Here is a 17854-nt window from a genome sequence, read left to right as displayed (position 1 = left end):
CATCCAGGCAGGAAAAAAACAAAAATCATTACAAGGGAGAAATAACGAGGTTGGCCCTAAACTTCCCAGCAGAGCACGCTAGAAAGTGGCTGTGCCCCAAGTGTGCACACCACGCCCAGGAGCCACTTACAGTTAAAGGCAGCTGGAGTTTTCAAACGTTAAAAAAAAGATGATAAAGTCTGATGCTCTTGAATAAAGGGAGGAGTTAAATACTGAATCCACTTAAATGCACAACTGGCTCTAAATGTACAAATTATGACTGCAGAAAAGAGGTATTACACACTCAGAATACAAAAATCATAGTGTACCTAACAAGGTGAGAACACTGGAGGGAGGAGAAATGGGGGAAAGAATCAGAAAGCGTTAACGTCTGTACTTCCAGAAGTAAGGAAACCAGCCTCTTTGCTCTAAATCTGTTGTTAGAGACATCACTAGGAAATAGTATCTCTTCCGGAGGAAGAAATATTTATTTGTGCTTTAACAACTCATTTCACATGGGTTTTCCTTCCTCTATTAAAAAAACTACAGATTGTTGAGTTCAAACATTAAAAGGACTTCTTAGATGCAATGTAAACCAGGAAAAATACAATCTTTCTCTTGACAAAAGTTTTTTTATAATGTTTTGGTTGGAATTTTTTCATCTTTATAAAAAGTTCAATTTAGATTATTACATAAAATAATAGTAACAATGACTAGAGAAGCCAATGTGATATGTACACAATGGAATATTATTCAGCCATAAAAAATGAGGAAGTCATACAGGCACATGGAATAAACAGCCCAGAAATAAATCTTCAGATAATGCTGTCAGTTGATTTTTGACAATGGTACCAATACAATCCAATGGTAGGAGGGAAGTCTTTTTAATACACCATGTTAAGAAAACTAGATAGCTACCTGCAAAAGAATGAAGCTGGGCTTTTACCCTACTGCACATACAAAATTCATCTACCTGATCTCAAAACAGATCAAGTACCAAAATTTAAGGACTAAAATTACAAAACTCTTAGAAGAAACATTGAGGAAAATGTTAGTGATACTGGATTTTGCAACACTTTGGTGGATATGACACCAAAAGCATAAGCAACACACACCAAGAAGTACGGATAAAAAGAACTGCATCAGCGTTAAGAACTCTGATGCATCCAGGCACGCAACCAGGAAACTAACAGCTGGGTGGAGCTCAGGGGTAGAGCATTTATCTCACATGCACAGGATGCTGGGTTCAATCCAGCACTGCAAAAACAAAACAGAAGTGAAAAGACAACCTATGGAATAAAATAACATTTTTCAAATTATGTATCTGACAAAGAATTAATATCTAGAATATAGAAAGAACTCTTAACATCAACAACGAAAATGAAGTCAAGTAAAAACAGGCAAGGGTTTGAGTGGCACTTCTTCCAAGAAGATATGAAAAAAAAAAAAGATACACAAATGGCTAGTAAGTACATGACACTGTTCGCTAGGGAGACAAGAGAACGCTCACACTCATTAGGGAGCCACTTTAAAAATAAAAATAAAGCAGAAAATAACAAGTGTAGTGAGGATGTAGAGAAGACAGAACCTTCACATGTCACTGTTGGGAAGGGTTACACAGAATTACCGCGTATCTGTATTTGTTCAGGTATTTGTCTGCCAGTGTTTATAACAGCATTATTCACAGTAGCCAAAGGGTGAAGACAACCGAAATACCCACCAACAGAAATGCAATCTATACATATACATATGTATATGTATATATACATGAAAATTATTTAGCCTTTAAAAGGAGTGAAATTCCAAAACATGCTACATCATGGGTGAACTCTGAACACATTATGCTGAGTAAATAAGCCAGGCACAAAATGACACATGTCATTAGCTACATTTACGCGAGGCACCTACCAGGCAAATTCATAGACAGAAAGTAGGCCCGAAGAATCAGAGGCAGTAGGAGGCAGGAATAGGGGATGGCTTAATTAGCACAAAGCTTCTGTTGAGGATGATTTTAAAGCTGTGGGAATGGGTGGGTAATACTTACACAACTTTGCAGATATACGTCAGGTAAAAATAATATAGTATGGACCTCAAATGCTGAATCGCAAAAATGTGCTAAGTGAAAGAATCCAGACACAGCTAAGGGTGCACATTATATGACTGTATTTATATGAAAACCCAGAAGAGAAAAATCCACAGGCGAAAGGCAGACTAGGGCTGCTGGAGGCCAGACAGCAGGCGCAGGGATGATGGAGCGAGTCCCAGGCTGAACTCTGCAGGGAACGAGGCCGAGGCAGTGCATGCACAGCACTGTGACTGCACTAAGCACCACTGAACCGCTCACTTTGGTAACTGTATTATTTGAATCACCTCTGCTTCAAATATATTAATAATTCATTTTAGATGTCTAAAAATGTGAAGTAGAGCTCTGTACTGCCAACAGAAGCATCACAGGTTTCCTAGACTTTACAACAAAAGCTATATACTTCCTGCCCATTCCTAAAGTACTGGGAAAAAAGTTCTTTTCATAAAGCCCTGCTAAACTGTAGAATTCTAGTTATCTCTAAGATGAGTACTGCCTAAACAACTCCAACTGTTAACTGTTTAAGAACAAAGATTAAGCTTTCTGACAGGTCCCCTCCCTCCCACCCACAGTGTGGAATGCACGAACCATACCCCTGTAGAAACTCAGTAGTGCGTACCATTAAGCAAAGCCGATCGAAAAGAGTCTGTTCCAATCCATTTTCATGAGCTGCCTCAGAACCCTGAATTGTAGGAGGCAGTTGTTTGGGGTCCCCAACAAGAATCAGCTTCTCACACTCAAACCTAGAAACAGAATTTCAAAAACTAACCTAAACAACGAAAAAGGGACATATGGATACCATTTTATTGCACTTTCCAAAATGCACACCACAACTAAATCCCATGAAGTGTCCCGAAAACTAACAAGGCTGCATAGTGCCGAAGAAAATCTTTCACATAATTGTTTTCCACATGAAACCCACTCAGTAACCCCTGCCTCTGCGTGGAATTAGTATTTCATAGAACACACATGGGAAACATTTATTTTTAAGATCCATAAAGTCTTTAGGAAAAGCTTTCTAATACATTTGGCTTAAACTCTTGTTTTAAAGCTGGGGTAAATTAGGTTCCCAAGGACTAAATGTCTCCCAACAGAAGTAAGAGTTGGGAAAAGCCCAAAGTTGTAGACAAATCTACATCCAAACCTCCGCTGTACTATACACTGTGGCCACAGCGAGTCATGCTGTCTCTCCAGGCCCCATGTTCTCAGCAGTGACCTGGAGGTAAGGGCACCGGTGTCCACTGGTGTGAAGAGATGAGTGTACTCTCATGGAATTAAAGACTATGTGATTTAAATGTCTAAACTGCAACCTAACAGGATTCTCACACACTTCCCTCAAATAATTTCCCTCTCATGGCCAGGCGTGTGGCGCACGCCTGTAATCCCAGCACTCGGGAGACTGAGGCAAGAGAATTGTTTCAAGTTGGAGGGGAGCCTGGGTTACAAAGTGAGCTCAAGGTCAACCTGAACTACAGAGCGAAACCCTGTCTCAAAAAAAACCAAGTAATTTCCCTCTCTATTAATCCGTTTCAGTACTTGACCCACTAAGAGTTTTGACAGGTCTAAAGAGGCAGGAAGTCGGGACAGCCTTGGAATAATTCTCTGCAAAGGCCGCATGCAGGCTACCGTGCGATGGGAAGCAGGGAGGTGGGCTCAGTCATCTGGCTGCACTCGTCCAGCACCACCACCGGGAACTTCAGGTCGCTCATGCAGGGGAACGGGCAGGCTGCGCAGGTCACACCGACCACGAGGACCTGCATGACAGCAGACGATAAGAGAAGCCACTTACCAAAGAAGGAACAGGCTACAGTGGAAATCAACCAGGCCTAACTTAGCTCTGGACAAACAGAAATCCTGGGGCACTTTATCTCTCTATTTTCATTACTGCCATGTACAAACCAGAAATCATGGACTATACACTACTCAACCTAATCCTAGCCTAAGCTCATCAATCAGAACAAACACCAGGAACACTGGGATATTCAGAAGAAAAGTATTACAGTGCCGATGACTGAGGGGATATTAATGACATATACATTTTATGTTCCACATGAGCTAGAATTAATACGACATGCATGACAGCAGCACAGGAGAGACTGCCCACGGAGAATGCGGAATATGGGAAAGAACCATCTTTTGCTTACATCCTCATGCACAGGAGCATTAAGGTTTATTTAAGAAGGGAAAGATGAGCCAGGCATGGTAGCGCACGCCTATGATCCCAGCACTAGGGAGGCTGAGGTAGGAGGATTGCTGTAAGTTTGAGGCCAGCCTGGGCTATAAAGTGAGCTGATGCCTAGCCTGAACTACATAGTGAGACCTTGTCTCAAAATAACAAAAAAAAAAAGGAAAGATTGCTAATTTCAAACCACAGTAAGTTAAAAATATACCTGGAGCCTTTAATATATTTGAATCTTGTAAGTTTGAAATATTATAGTACAATGCCATTACTCTTAAAGCAAAAAGCCCCAAAAGCAAACATTTTACTATAATCTCCAAAACTAAATATAAAAAGGAAAAAATCTGTGGTTGGTTTGTTTGTTTTTGTGGGTTGTTTTTGTTTTTTTTTTCTTTTTTTGCGGTGCTGGAGGTGAAGCCTGGGCCTTGTGCACAGGAGAGGGAAGTACTCTGCCACTGAGCCACAGCCCACACCGTGACATTTTTAGTTGAAGGCAGTCACTGGCCTAGGAGCCTCCTGGCTGTACACACGCACACACATCTGTGTGTATAGGTACGTGTACACACACTCATGGGACACGCACCCCCTTCTATTCATCTGAAGACAGTTATATTTTCAGTTAGCAAGGGCCATCTACATAAACTGATCAGCTCTTTTTATCAAATGTGTTTGATAAAAATATGCTTTACAAGTTAAATACTGCCCCCAGATCCTATGAAACAAAGAAGTACTCTAAGTACTTTATTTTCTTATTAATAAATAACATTCATCACACATAATACCTTTATCAGTTAGGTTGTCCCTCATTCATCAAAAACAAAAACAAAGATCCTAAAGCCACATTTACATTAGAAATTCCATAGTATTTAAATATTCAGTTCTTTAAAAATATTCAGTCCTTGTGGCTTACACACTGCTGTTGGTACCACTCTGGAATATGTATTGTCTAATTTCTGGCAACTGTATCTAACAAAAACAACCTTAGAAACGGAGCTGAAATTTATAAATCAAGAAGCAATTTTTAAATTAAAGAAATACTTAATACAGAAACCTAAAGAACTAAGTTTCTTCTTTAAAGAATTATATTACATTTATTTTAAAAATTTATTTTTATACTGCTGAGACACTTAAGAGAAGACTTTGTTACTGACCTAGGAAGTAGTACTTAACCATGAAGCATTTTTAAAATTCAGTTTTATTGTAAAGAGTCATCACTCTAAAAATATGTCGGGTCTGATTGCTTAATTGGATTAGGAATTTTTTAACGAAAAGCTTTTAAAAAATATTTTCTCTAAAATAGTTTTTCTTTGTAAACAGATAATGCTAATAAGCAATAGATTATTGTAAGTGGGTTACATCTAACAACTGATTAAAGAACCATTCTTACGCTGCATTTGTTCTTGCATACCATTTTGTGTCAGATAAGCTGACAGCATGGTAAGCAGTTCACACACATGGCTGATTTGTATTTGCTAAACACAGCCAATCTAAACCTTTTCAGAGAAGGTGGAGCAGAGTTCTGTCCATAATTCAGACTACAGAAATCAGTCTGAAGCCCTCTCCAAGGACTTCTAGAACCAGGACCTGTTGTATGTTGATTGCTCTCAATTTCCCCTCGCTCCCTGGCTTATTCCTGCACATTCACACCCTTTGCCTGTGACTTTGCAGTGCTGTAGGGGAAATGTGGCCATGTGAGCTGAGAGAGCAAAAGGCAGGTAGTGGAAAGGACACACACAAGCCTTCAGTCGTGTGAGCTGGCCTGCATTTGTGCACTTCCGCCATCTGTCGGGAGGATCACCACACAGGCAACTGTTCTGAGAAAGAGACTCAATCACAACCTAAATCTCAGCCCCAGTTGATCTGTGGAGTCACGGTTGTTGTCTCACTTAAAGCACTGAGATTTAGTTTGTTTAGCAGCACTACTTTGGCAACTGCTGACCAACCCAGCGTCCCAAGCAGGCTGGTTTCCCTTGCCGAAAATGCCCAGTACCCACACAGCCCAAAAAGGCAGCAACTGCCGTTCCCCCACCCTCCTCCCGAACAGGAAGCGGCTTGTGTTTCTTTCTCTCCTCCCAGCGGATACTCACACTGGCTGGATGAGAAGCAGATCGCGGGGCGATGCGCTCTGTGACCCTGTGGGACCAGCCCAGCACCGAGGGTCTGTGCCTCTGCATTCCTGCACACAGACAGCCCCTGGAGGCTGCTTTCTGGAGCGCATCAAAGACAAACTCCACCTTGATAACATGCCCCAGACCAGAGCTGCCCCTTCTGTTTCTCCTAGAATGCAGCTATTTCCGTGGGCTTGCCCTGAATCTGTTCCACCTCCTCACTTCCCCATCACACCGACACACAGAGTAGGAAGAGAGAATGAGCCAGGTGTGATGAACAAAAAAAAATGCTGCACAGTGCACACAACTCACACCGGAAGGAGGCCATCCACGCACGCACGTCACTGTCTATGCTGGCACAGTCACTTGCTTTGTTAAAGAAAATATCCCTCCCCGGAGAAAAATGAGGAGGCTCTGAGGAGCATATCATTAAGTGAGCAAATGCAGCGACGCCTCACCTGCCTCAGCAGGGTCCGGGTGGTGCCCAGTCTGTGCTGCTCGATGCTCCTCCTCACACACACTCTCTCCGTGGGAGTCAGGTCCTCCTTCATGAGCGCGTGCAGCTCCTTCAGCTGCTCGTTCTCATTCTCGGAGCCAGCATGCAAGCTAGAAAAAGAGAACTACGAAGAAGAACACTCCCCTCTATTCCATTCTCCATGCATCACAAAAGAGAAAAATGCAGATCCCATTTTCTTTTTCTTTTTTCTTTAATGGGAGCGAGGTTTATTTGAAAAAGTGAAAGTGGAGAATGAGGGAGAAGCTCGCTGTGCTGAATGAGCCTGGGCTGAGGAGAAGGGCAAAAGGCAGGTAAAAAAGCAAGGCAAAGCACCCTGAGGAGGCAGGGTGGGCTGTCCCAAGGGAAGTCCCAGTGGCCCGCAGATTCGATTTCCCAGCTCGAGCAAGAAGAGGATAAGGCATCCTCTTCTCATTCAGAAACCAGACTGGAGGGATGAACTATACGGAACTACCATACTTCCCCGAATCGCAGAAGTTAGCGGTCTTACCTATATGGCAAAATCGGCTTGGCTATCTTCCGAACGCTCCCAACCCTGACAAACTTTTCAAATCCAAGACTGAGAAGCCTTTAAAAAAAATCAAGATAAAATAGATCCTGATTATTTACCACACAGTTTCTTGTAATATTTAGTTATTAAAATTAATTTTACATAATAGTACATTTTAGAGTTACATAACTCAATGTGACCATTTTACACTCAAAGTAAATGTAGTTGTAAGATCTTTTTTGTTTTTTTTTTGTAAGATCTTTGTGTAACACACTTCATATAGAGAGAGTTCTCATAATTTTTTCTCAAATGCATATATAGTTATCCATAGTTCATCTGGGGACGTAGCTCAGGAAAAGAGCACTCACTTAATACATGCGAGGCCTTCAGTTAGGTCTGCAAAACCCAAACCAAACCAAAACAAATATCCATGCTCTCCCATTCCTTCTCAAGAAATGTGTCCTGTCTGGTCCACTGTACCAGGAATGTACTGTCTGCTCAAATGCATAAAGAAACAATACTTTGGGGGGCAGAAAGGCCTCCCAGTCCATGAGACATCTCTGCTAATCACAGTCTCACTGAAGTCCTTTTCAGAGATTTAAGCATTAAGGAATCTTTTAAAAATGTTTCCAATCCCCTTTTAGTATTCAGGACTTACCTACTGTCTCCATTCCAACTTCTGACTTGTGTTTTATTTTGTTTTTGTTTTTTTAGGGGTGGGGTTTGAGACAGGGTCTTGCTTTGTAGTTCAGGCTCGCCTTGAACTCACTGTGTAGCCCAAGTTGGCCCTGAATTTGAGGTAATCCTCCTGCCTCAGCTTCCCAAGTGCTGGGATTACAGGTGTGCACCACCATGCCCAGCTGAAAATTATGTTTTCTAAGATTTAATACTATAGAGAAATCATTTTTAAATTAAAAAAAGGACACAAAATACTGTATATTACTGAATTCCAAGTATAGAAAGAAAAATGTAATGTGTACACATATTCTACATATATATTAATTTATGTGAGTATGAAAGTTAATTTTTAAAAAGCCTAGACAAATAACAGAATATTTCACCTCATAAAATGCTGTCAGTCAAGCATGGTAGTATATACCAGGAACCCCAGAACTCTGGGAGGTTGAGGCAAGTATGAACCCACCCTGTTTAATTCAGTAATTTAGCAAGTCCCTGTCTCAAAATAAAAAATGAAATAAGTAAAAATGGACAGGAGCTGCAGCTCAGTGCAAAGGTCCTGGGTTCAATACCCAATATCACAGACAAAAAAAAATAAAAAAAGAAAGAAGAAAACGTGGTGTAATCTATGTTGAAATTCAAATAATTAAACACTGAAATAGTGGTAAAATACTACATATTTTCTTTGTAGTTTTCATAAAATATTATGTAATCACAAATTATAATCTCTCTTGTTTTCTTTAGACTCCTCTTACTGAAACTAGAAAAATGACTTACATAAATTGTTCTGTTTTGTTAATGCTATGCATTCACAGAGGCACATGGCCAAGATGCTGGCCTCTAAATGTCAGTTCTGGGATTTAATTTTAGATTCTTCTAAAACAATAGACCCCAAACTTCTGGGTCAGAGACAAAGCTGCTAAGTTGCCCAGGCTGGGCTAGCACTTTCCATCCTCCTGCTTCAGCCTCCCAGTGCTGGGATTACAGGCATGTGCTACCACACCTGGCTCAGAGCCACTGTTTTTAACATCGAGCAGGATGTGGACCTGCCCATCATCTTAGAGAGAGGAGCTACCCAGCAGCCAGCACATGTTGCAGAAGCCTCTCTGAGAAGCACCCTGTGCCCTAGAGCCTCAGCCCTGTGTTCTGGGCTGGACTGGAGTTTTCACTTGAGCATCCCCTGTGGGTGCCACGCTGCCAGGCTTGACATCCAATCAGCCAGCAGCCCGTCAGTCACTGCTTCTGGCCAGCTCACGGAACTCACATGGACACCGGGGCCCAAGTGACTCACTGCGTCTCCCACAGCCACCGCTAGAGCACCTGTCACACCTACCCCAGAAGCACTCTGTCCACGGCGACATTGGTGGAGGAGGAAATGAGAAGTTTCCATGGCCGTGCGTTTCCCACTGCAGGAGGGTCGCTCTGTTCAAACAGGCGAACAAAGAACAAAACCACCACCGCCAGCAAATAGCTCTTGCCCGCGCCAAAAACACCTGATTATTTAAAAGCAGAGTTAAGACCACACCAAAAACATTCCTGAAAGCACCAGAAGTATTTCCTCCATCTATCCCGTGCTCTCCTTCATTTAGTTAATGAATGTATGTAAAACCTGAAAGCCCACTATGTGGTGAACATAGGAATAGAGGAATGATCAACATACTTCTCCCCACAACAGGCTGAACAGGTGAAGGAAAGGATGAAAACCTACAATAACACTGTTACGGGGGACCACCGACAGAAGAACATCTATCTCTGCTTTGGTGATGATGGAAATGCTTCCTAAAGTAAGAGGCCGCAGAACCAAATCTTCTAGAAGATGTCCAGGGCCAGGCATGTTGCTACATGCTTGTAACCCCGGCACTCTAGAGGCTGAGGCAGGAGGATCACCATGAGTTCTGCCTTACTTTTCTCATTGCTGAGATGAAATACCTGACACCCATGTTAAAGCAGGAAAGGTTTGTTTAGCTCAGTTTCTAGAGGTTTCAGTTTAATGCAGGGTGGCGTAGCGGAGGGGCACGGCAGAGCACTCTGGCAAAAGGCAGCAAGCAGCAAGCAGCAAGCAACAACCCTCTCTGTCCCTTATATTCTATCCAAGCTACCTGTCCTTAGGGCGGGGAGCACTCAACCAGAAGTTGGATTATCCACACTCAGAACTAAGTCAAACCGATCAGTAGGCTAATTTAGTAATCTCAGTACTAGAACACTCCAGATCCAGCCACCTCTGAAAACCCCACCGATGACTACGTAAGGCTTTGGGGAGCATCTAGACACACACCACAGCAAGTTTGAAAGGTAGTCTTCGCTACATAGTGAGTCCAAGGTCAGCCTGAACCACACAGCAAGACCCTGCCTCAAAACAAACAAACCTTAATGGGTTAGAGAAGTCATCCACGATTTTAAGCACTAAGACTGACTTAGCAGATTATGTTTTAGAAAAACTAGCTGGGTCACAATATACAGAAAGGTAAAACTAGACTGCTGCATGAGATAACCATAAAAACCCTAACAATGCTAAGTGCTGGCTTTGCTAGGGGCTCCCAGGCACCAGGCACCATCCTACGTGTCTCGCCCATGATGAACCGTCCAATCTGTAACCCCAGGGGAGATGCTTTTATCGTCTTCATTTTACGGTGAAGAGAACAAAGGCTAAGGGCTAAGTAACCAGGCCAGGAGCACACCGCTGAGCAGTGGTGGAACTGGGACACAAGTAGGACTCTAGCGCTGCTGTGGAGCAGCTGCGTGGAGGGGCCACAGGGAGAGATGCAACCGAGCTGGGAAGGACAGACTCGCCAGGGAAGACAGGGCCCAGCTCTGGGACTGACCGGACGCAGCGACACAGGAAGACAGTGAAGATAAGGGAAGACAGTAATCTGCAGTGACTCCTAGGGGTCCTTCTGGTCGACAGGTAGATGTGATGTAACTCCTTAGGACCGAGCAGTGGAAATGGCCTATGGAGGAGGCAGGACTGGGATAAACACATTACTCTAACCAGGGGAAATGAAGGCCCTTTGCTGGCAGAGGTAAAAAGGTAAGAACAGGTCTAAAACTGTGTATAGGACGTTAAAACAAGTTTCTGTTACTAACTTAATTTCCCTTTTCTTTTCAAGACAAGAGTTTTACTGTGTCCTTCAGGCTGGTCTTGAACACACTAGATAGCCCAGAGTGCTCTTCCAGCAATCCTCCTGCCTCAGCCTCCTGAGTGGTGGGATTACAGGCATGCTCGCAGCTAATTTCCTATTTTAGAGGCAAGCTCAGCTTCAGAGGGAAAAGGGCAAAGGCAGGATGAGGTTTTGAGAACAAGAGGGTTTGGAATAGCTGCTGTGAAGGGTAGCAGGGAGCTGCGGAGGAAAAACAAAAGGCCCTTCCAGTCAGAGTTAAGTCCACATCATGCAGCAACTGGAGACACCCAGGTCAGACCTGGTGCGGCCCATCGGTTCTGGACAGTGGGTTACCACTGCCGCTTGCGGGACGGGTTGGGGAACAGACCCAGTAGTGGCTATGGAAATGGGATTGGCTAGGACAGGACAGCGCAGACGTGGCCTAAGCCCGTTCCCAGGCAGGATGCGTGCACCGCTCACCGTGGATGAGGGTGACGGGGAGGCCAGGGGTGCAGTCTGCACCGCCAGGGGCCGCCAGCATGCGGGCCACCTGGCTCAGGGCCGCGGCCTGGTCCTCATTCAGCCCGTGCGCCCGGCCCAGCTCATCCGCCAGCCGCAGCGCCCACTCCCGCTCTGGCTCCGGCGCCCAAGTCACACGTGAGCTGGTGAAGGCTGGTGGGGTGAACTTTCGCTTATCGGCTCTCTTGTCGCGAACTGTCGGAGCTGCAGACCTACAAAAAGAAAGCAAATCAAAGACAAAGGAGAGAGACCGTCACAGGAGGCGAGCAGACTGCTCGCAGCTGAGCTTCCCGTGTCATGCAGGGAATGCACTTGGGTCGCGGCCCGTGGGTATAACAAACGCCATTCACCAGCCTCTACCTGCTGGCTGAGCCTGCGCAGTATGCACGCTGCATAGGTACTCTTCACACCAACGCCAGAAATAATCAGCTCAGCAAGAGACGGTAAATACTAAAACGCCTTCCCCAAACCACAATGCTACTCATCGGTAGACTGCCTTAGAGAACTAAAATAGCCTCTGTATCAGGTAATGCTACAATACATAAATTGCTTTTATTTCTAGTTTTATAAAGTCCAAATTCATTTCCAGTTGAATAAATAACAGAATCCTAAGGACATTTTTTATTTAGAATTTCACTGTGGTAGGCCAGGTGTGGTGGCACACCCCTGTAGTCCCAGCACTTGGGAGGCTGAGGTGGGAGGATCACCGTGAGTTCAAGGCCAGCCTGGGCTACACAGTGAGACCCTGTCTCAAACCTCCTCCTCAAACCGGGCATGGTGGCGCACGCCTGTAATCCCAGCACTCGGGAGGCTGAGGCAGGAGGATCATTTTGAGTTTGAGACCAGCCTGGGCTACAAAGTGAGCTCAAGACCAGCCTGAACTACACAGCGAGACCCTGTTTTAAAACAAAACAAAACCAAACAAAACCTTCCCCTCAAAAAAGAATTTCACTGTGGTGAAAAAAAAAAATAGGACACAAGATAGATGATATAATCCCAAATTGGAAAATACTTTTATCAGTTTAATGAATTTAACATAAGGTCACCATTTTTTAACAAGGGCCTTGGTGCTGAGAAATTACAGGTGAAACACAGGTAATGGCAAAAGTAAAGTCGGTATACCATTGACATATATACTGATTAAAGCTGTCAAATGATTTTTTTAAATGTTAAATAATATGTAGTATAAAAATACAGAGTAATAAAAAATGAACATTTGCATGATCCTTTAAAAGTTATCCCGGGGCTGGGGATAACTTTTACAGGTAGAGTGGTAGAACTCTTGCCTTGTATGCACAAGGATCTCAGAAACACACACACACACACACACACACACACACACACACACACACACATTAATAAAGACAAAAAAATTGCAATTTATTAGCCAAAACTACAATAAATAAATAAATAAATAATAATGCATGTTCCTTTTATCTGTTTTTTTCCTTTTATGTTTAAAACTTTCTGTCAACTTTTGTCACTGCAGCATGGGGACTGAGCCCAGGGCCTGGCATCCTCCAGGACAGCTCGCACCCTTGAGCTCCACCTGGCCCCTCTGTCTCTCTATGATGAAACACCGGCAGACCACAGCCTCCTAGTCTGCAAGAGAAGAAAGGGAAGGAAGAGACCACTGGCAAAGCGCGTGTGCCGGGACTTCACTGACTTTCACATTAACCCTTAACTACCTCTCTGACACCAATGACCCAAGAGAAATGGCAGCTTACATGGCTAACAGGTGCGGCGTGAGGGGCAGCGTTCCGGGGTGAAAGTGCTCCTGGATGTTTTTCAGCGTCGTCAGCTCGCTGCTGGCGTTACAAACCAACAGGGCGTGGACCACAACTAGAGGGAGATGCAGAAAGTGAGTACCTGGGGTCCAGGAGGGGAATGTCCTTGTAGCTCAGAGCTCGGCCTCTGAATCACATGATCCAGATAAACCTCCAAGGGCCTGCCAAGTCCTCGCACTTCGTGTCTGAGTCATGTGACCTGTCACCCTCTGTGTAAGCACCACAAACTGTGCCACATGGGCCAACCTGGACGTCTACACATCACTTACTGGACGGAACACATTGCTGAGTTTGTGCACCGCAGCCAAATCAGCATACTACCCGTGCTGTACAGCAGTGTCTGTATAGGTTTAAATATTTAATGCATTTCTTTTAGTTTATTAAAATAGAAGACGGGAAATTAGAAAGCTGGTATCAGTAAGGAAATGGCTCCAGCAAATGTGAAAATATCCACATAAAAGTGACAAATGTTTACTTAGGCTTTGGTCATACTCAAGCTGGTTAACTAGATTTATTTAGTTAAAATCCAAAAGATTGTAAGAACATATGAAATATTAGAAAAGTATCAGTAAATGCTTTGTCAGGTATTATGGACCAAATTCAACTGGAGGCTGCTGCCTGCCAGTGTTTCATCAATATTTCCATTAGAAATAATTAGACAAATCAAAATGTATAGAGAAGTCCACAGATTCACAGAACTCGATAGGGATTCAGCTTAATAATAAAGGTTTTTTACTAAAAGAAAAATAAGGTAGGTGGCTTGTCTAATGAAGAACCTCTCACAGGGTGTCATGGTGCATACCTGTAATCCCACTCCCTAGGAGGCTGAGATAGGAGGATCACTTCAATTTTGTGGCCAGCCTGGGCTACATGGGGAGACGCTGGCTCAAAAACCAAAAAGAGCCGGGCATGGTGGCATATGCCTATAATCTCAAAATTTGAGAGGAAGAGGCAGGAGGATCACCATGTGTTCAAGATCAGCCTGGGCTACAGTGTGAGTTCAAGACCAGCCTGGAATACATAGTGAAACTCTGCCTCAAAAAAAAAAAAACCAACCAACAAAAAGATACACTCAAAACTGAAAATTTTCAAGACCTCTCAACATAAAAATGAATTGTTTAATAAATATACCTTCAAATAAATGAAAAGAATTAGAACTTGATTTAGAAATCATTTGAAAAATATAATTTATAGAGTTCAATCTTTCTTTTTTGGTTTTTTGTTTTGTTTTGTTTTTGTTTTTCTCCGGTACTGGGAACCGAACTTATGACGTTGCGCTTGCCAGGCAGGTGCTTTGCCGCTGAGCTAAATCCCCAGCCCCGAGTTCAATCTTTCTTCCTTTCTTTTTTTTGGGGAGGGTGGGCAGAACTAGGGATTAGACCTGTACCTTCACACGAAACTACATCCTCAGCCTTTTTTTTTTTCCTTCTTTTGAGACACAGTCTCTCTAAATCACCAAGTTGCCCAGGCTAGCCTTGAAATTGTGATCTTCCTGCCTCAGCCTCCCAGAGTGCTGGGATTATAGGTGTGTACCGCCACACACAACTTAATGCTTATATTTTAAAAACCAAGAATATACTGTGTAAAATTCAATTTTTACGAAATACTTCAGTGACGGTTCAGGATTCCATGCTATCATCAGCCCTCTGGGACACGAGCTGCAAGAAGTTCCCTATGCTCAACTGTCAGCATGTTTCAGGGACATTGCACTCAAGGAGAGGCCTGACAGGGGCTCCTGCTAGAGGAATCAAACAGTCCCACCGGTGTCCTGGTTCCAGGCGCAGGCCACGCCCGTCACTCTCTGGAAGTGGAAGGGAGATGGTCACAGATGCTCACCGTTAGTGGGCCAGCGGGATGGGAAGTAGCCCTTCAGAGGCAGAAGCTCCACCTCGTTGGCAGAGGACGGGCCAAAGAAAGCGCTGCACGCTACGAATGTGTCCAGTGCAAAGTCCAAGGTTTTTGAAATTACCCAGAGATCATCTGAAAGGACAAACATTTCCCCAGCTTTGATGAAGTAAACAACCGAATCCTGTTCATGGACAGAGCGGTATTACAGAGGCTCAGCCAGGGCCCTGACCGCACCAACAGCACTCGGGTCCCTCCGAGCCCCGCCCCAGCCCCCACGGTGTATCACACAGGTAACTGCTCTGCCCCGATTCCCACACTTAGGCTAATCAACGTGCCCCCACCTGACAGTCACCTTTTCATATTCAAATGGCGAGGACTGTTGGGATCTAGTCCCTTCACCAAGTTCACAACACTTGGGGGTTCCTGTGGATTGAATCCAGGGCCTTGTGCAGGAAGGTGAGTACTCTGCCTCTGAGCTATACCCCAACCCCTTTTGTATTTAGTTTGAGACAGGATCTTGCTAAGTTGTCCAGGCTGGCCTTGAACTTGTGATCTCCTGCTTCAGGTCCCAAGCACCTGGGAATACAGGTGTGTGTCCACATGCCCAGTGTGAACACCTTATCAGTAAACAGTCACCCTGCTATACAAGATGTTGCGAGAACTGCACCTAACCAGTCTGTATTCTCCATCTCCCGACTCCCCGCACCCTCGGAGTCCTGCCACCACCTTCTGTTTCTCTGCATTCAGTTGCTTTACATTCACACGAGACAGTGCAGATCTGTCTGACTTGCTTCACTTAGCATGAAGCCCTCCGGGCCTGTACATGCCTCAAAAGTCAGATTTCCTTCTTAAGGCTGAATAATACAGCTCTAAGTTCTTTCTTTATTGTCCACTGAAAGCCACTTCTACTGAATCCTAGTTTCTATGCTGAATAATACCATATAGGTCATTATTTTTTTATTCTCTACCGAAGGCCACTTAGGCTATGTTATGGCTTGTGTCCAGATGTCCCCCCAAAGCCTCATACAGTCACAGGTGGGGCTTTTCAGGCACTAGGTTTAAGGGGGTGTGTGCTATCCGCCCCAGATAGCCTGGATAAGATGTAAATGACAGAAAGAGGCTTGTCTCTTGTTACTTGCTTGCTTTCATTGTCTTTTGCCTACAACAAACCACTTCTCTGTGACGACCCTCTGCCATGCGACCCTGCCTTGGAGCTGGCCGAGTATGGACTGAAACCTCCACACACTGTGAGCTAAATAAACCTTTCCCTCTTTAATTGTGGGTTTCAGGCATTTTGTCTCAGCAATGAGAAAGGTAACTGAGACATGCTGATAATAGTATCTATGGTGAACAGCATCACGTATATGATTATTTCTTTAATCTTCACTGCAGAACTCTCAGGCTGTTGCTGCATCTTTGCTGTCGTCACTGACATTGCAGTAACTCAGGATGCTAAACTGCATCCTTTCTTTTGGACATACCCTGGGAGCAGCCTGCTGGCCATAGGGCAGCTCTAACTCTGGTTCTGAGGACTCCCGCCCTTTGCACCGGTGCAGTCTTCCCAGAGGCACTACAGCCACCCTGATCTGCACATCCACGCTAGCCCCTGCTGCTCCACGCAAGCCGGTGGGAGGAGCCTCACGTGGAGTTCTGATTTGCATCCTCCTGGGAAGTGTTTTTTGAAGTCTCTCCATCCTTCCAACCAGGTGATTGTTTTCTCACGGAGTTGCCTGAGTTCCTCCTCGAGTTTGGGCACTATCTGCTTATCAGACACATGGTCTCCCAGTCCATGGGCTGTTCCTCACTCTCCTGGTTGTGTCCTTTCCTGTATACAAGCTCTTAGTCTGATGAAATCCCTTTGTCTTTGTCTGTGTGTGTGTGTGTGTGTTGCTGAGGAATCGAGCAGACGATGAAAGATATACTGATGACAAACTTACCACATTTTTCAGCTTATTTTCTATAACAGGTCAGAATATGGTTGACATCAATATACTTCTTTATATGATGCCAGGAATTTAGTGTGACTTTTTAACAAAAACGCCTTGGTATTCTTATAATAAAATTTTGTAAAAGCTCAAAAAAATTAAGATATGGCTTTTAGAAATGATCTGATTTATTATACTGTAGTTTACTATATAAGGGGCTATTAAGCCATATTTTTAAAAATTCTCTTAAAGAATTTACAAAGCTGTAGGTAACAGTTATTCAGCTGGATGTAATAGAGCAATTGACTAACCTTTGCTATAGATTGAAGAACTTTCCTTCCGACTCAACTTAAGATAAAGCTTGCTTTTGGGTTCACTGTAACACTCAGGATTTATAGTAGTAAACTTCTTTAGTTTGCCATACGGTTTTCTCTGAAAATCAAATCCTTTCCTGAAAACAGAATAAAAAATAAAAATAAATGTGAATTGGAACCACATGTGGTGGTGCACACTTATAATATCAGCATTCCAGAAGGCTGAGGCAGGAAGATGGCAAGTTTGCGCCCAGCCTGGGCAATTTAATGACAGCCTATCTCAAAAAAGCTGGGAATGTAGCTCAGTACAAAGGTCCTGGGTTCAATCCTCA

At 43.9% G+C, this 17854-nt stretch overlaps 1 protein-coding gene across 10 annotated transcripts in view; it reads right to left on the bottom strand.

Moving 5' to 3' along the window:
* Positions 1–17854, bottom strand: part of Zgrf1 (zinc finger, GRF-type containing 1) — a 57731-nt gene that overhangs the window by 5254 nt on the left and 34623 nt on the right. For 9 of the 10 annotated variants that reach the window (XM_005397095.2, XM_013520747.1, XM_013520739.1 and 6 more), the window contains 9 exons: positions 17520–17659; positions 15272–15415; positions 13376–13490; positions 11610–11860; positions 9365–9524; positions 7354–7431; positions 6808–6955; positions 3689–3816; positions 2682–2805 (listed from right to left, as the gene is read on the bottom strand). In XM_005397095.2, coding sequence (XP_005397152.1) covers positions 2682–2805; positions 3689–3816; positions 6808–6955; positions 7354–7431; positions 9365–9524; positions 11610–11860; positions 13376–13490; positions 15272–15415; positions 17520–17659 — 1288 coding nt within the window. The remainder of the gene's footprint in view (positions 1–2681; positions 2806–3688; positions 3817–6807; positions 6956–7353; positions 7432–9364; positions 9525–11609; positions 11861–13375; positions 13491–15271; positions 15416–17519; positions 17660–17854) is intronic. The other variant, XM_013520748.1, reaches the window with a different exon arrangement.

Source organism: Chinchilla lanigera, unplaced genomic scaffold, assembly GCF_000276665.1.
Source record: "Chinchilla lanigera isolate Chin_1 unplaced genomic scaffold, ChiLan1.0 scaffold00056, whole genome shotgun sequence".
Classification (NCBI taxonomy): Eukaryota; Metazoa; Chordata; class Mammalia; order Rodentia; family Chinchillidae; genus Chinchilla; species Chinchilla lanigera.
Note: the sequence above shows the minus strand (reverse complement) of the source record. Positions and strands in the feature narration are given on the sequence as shown.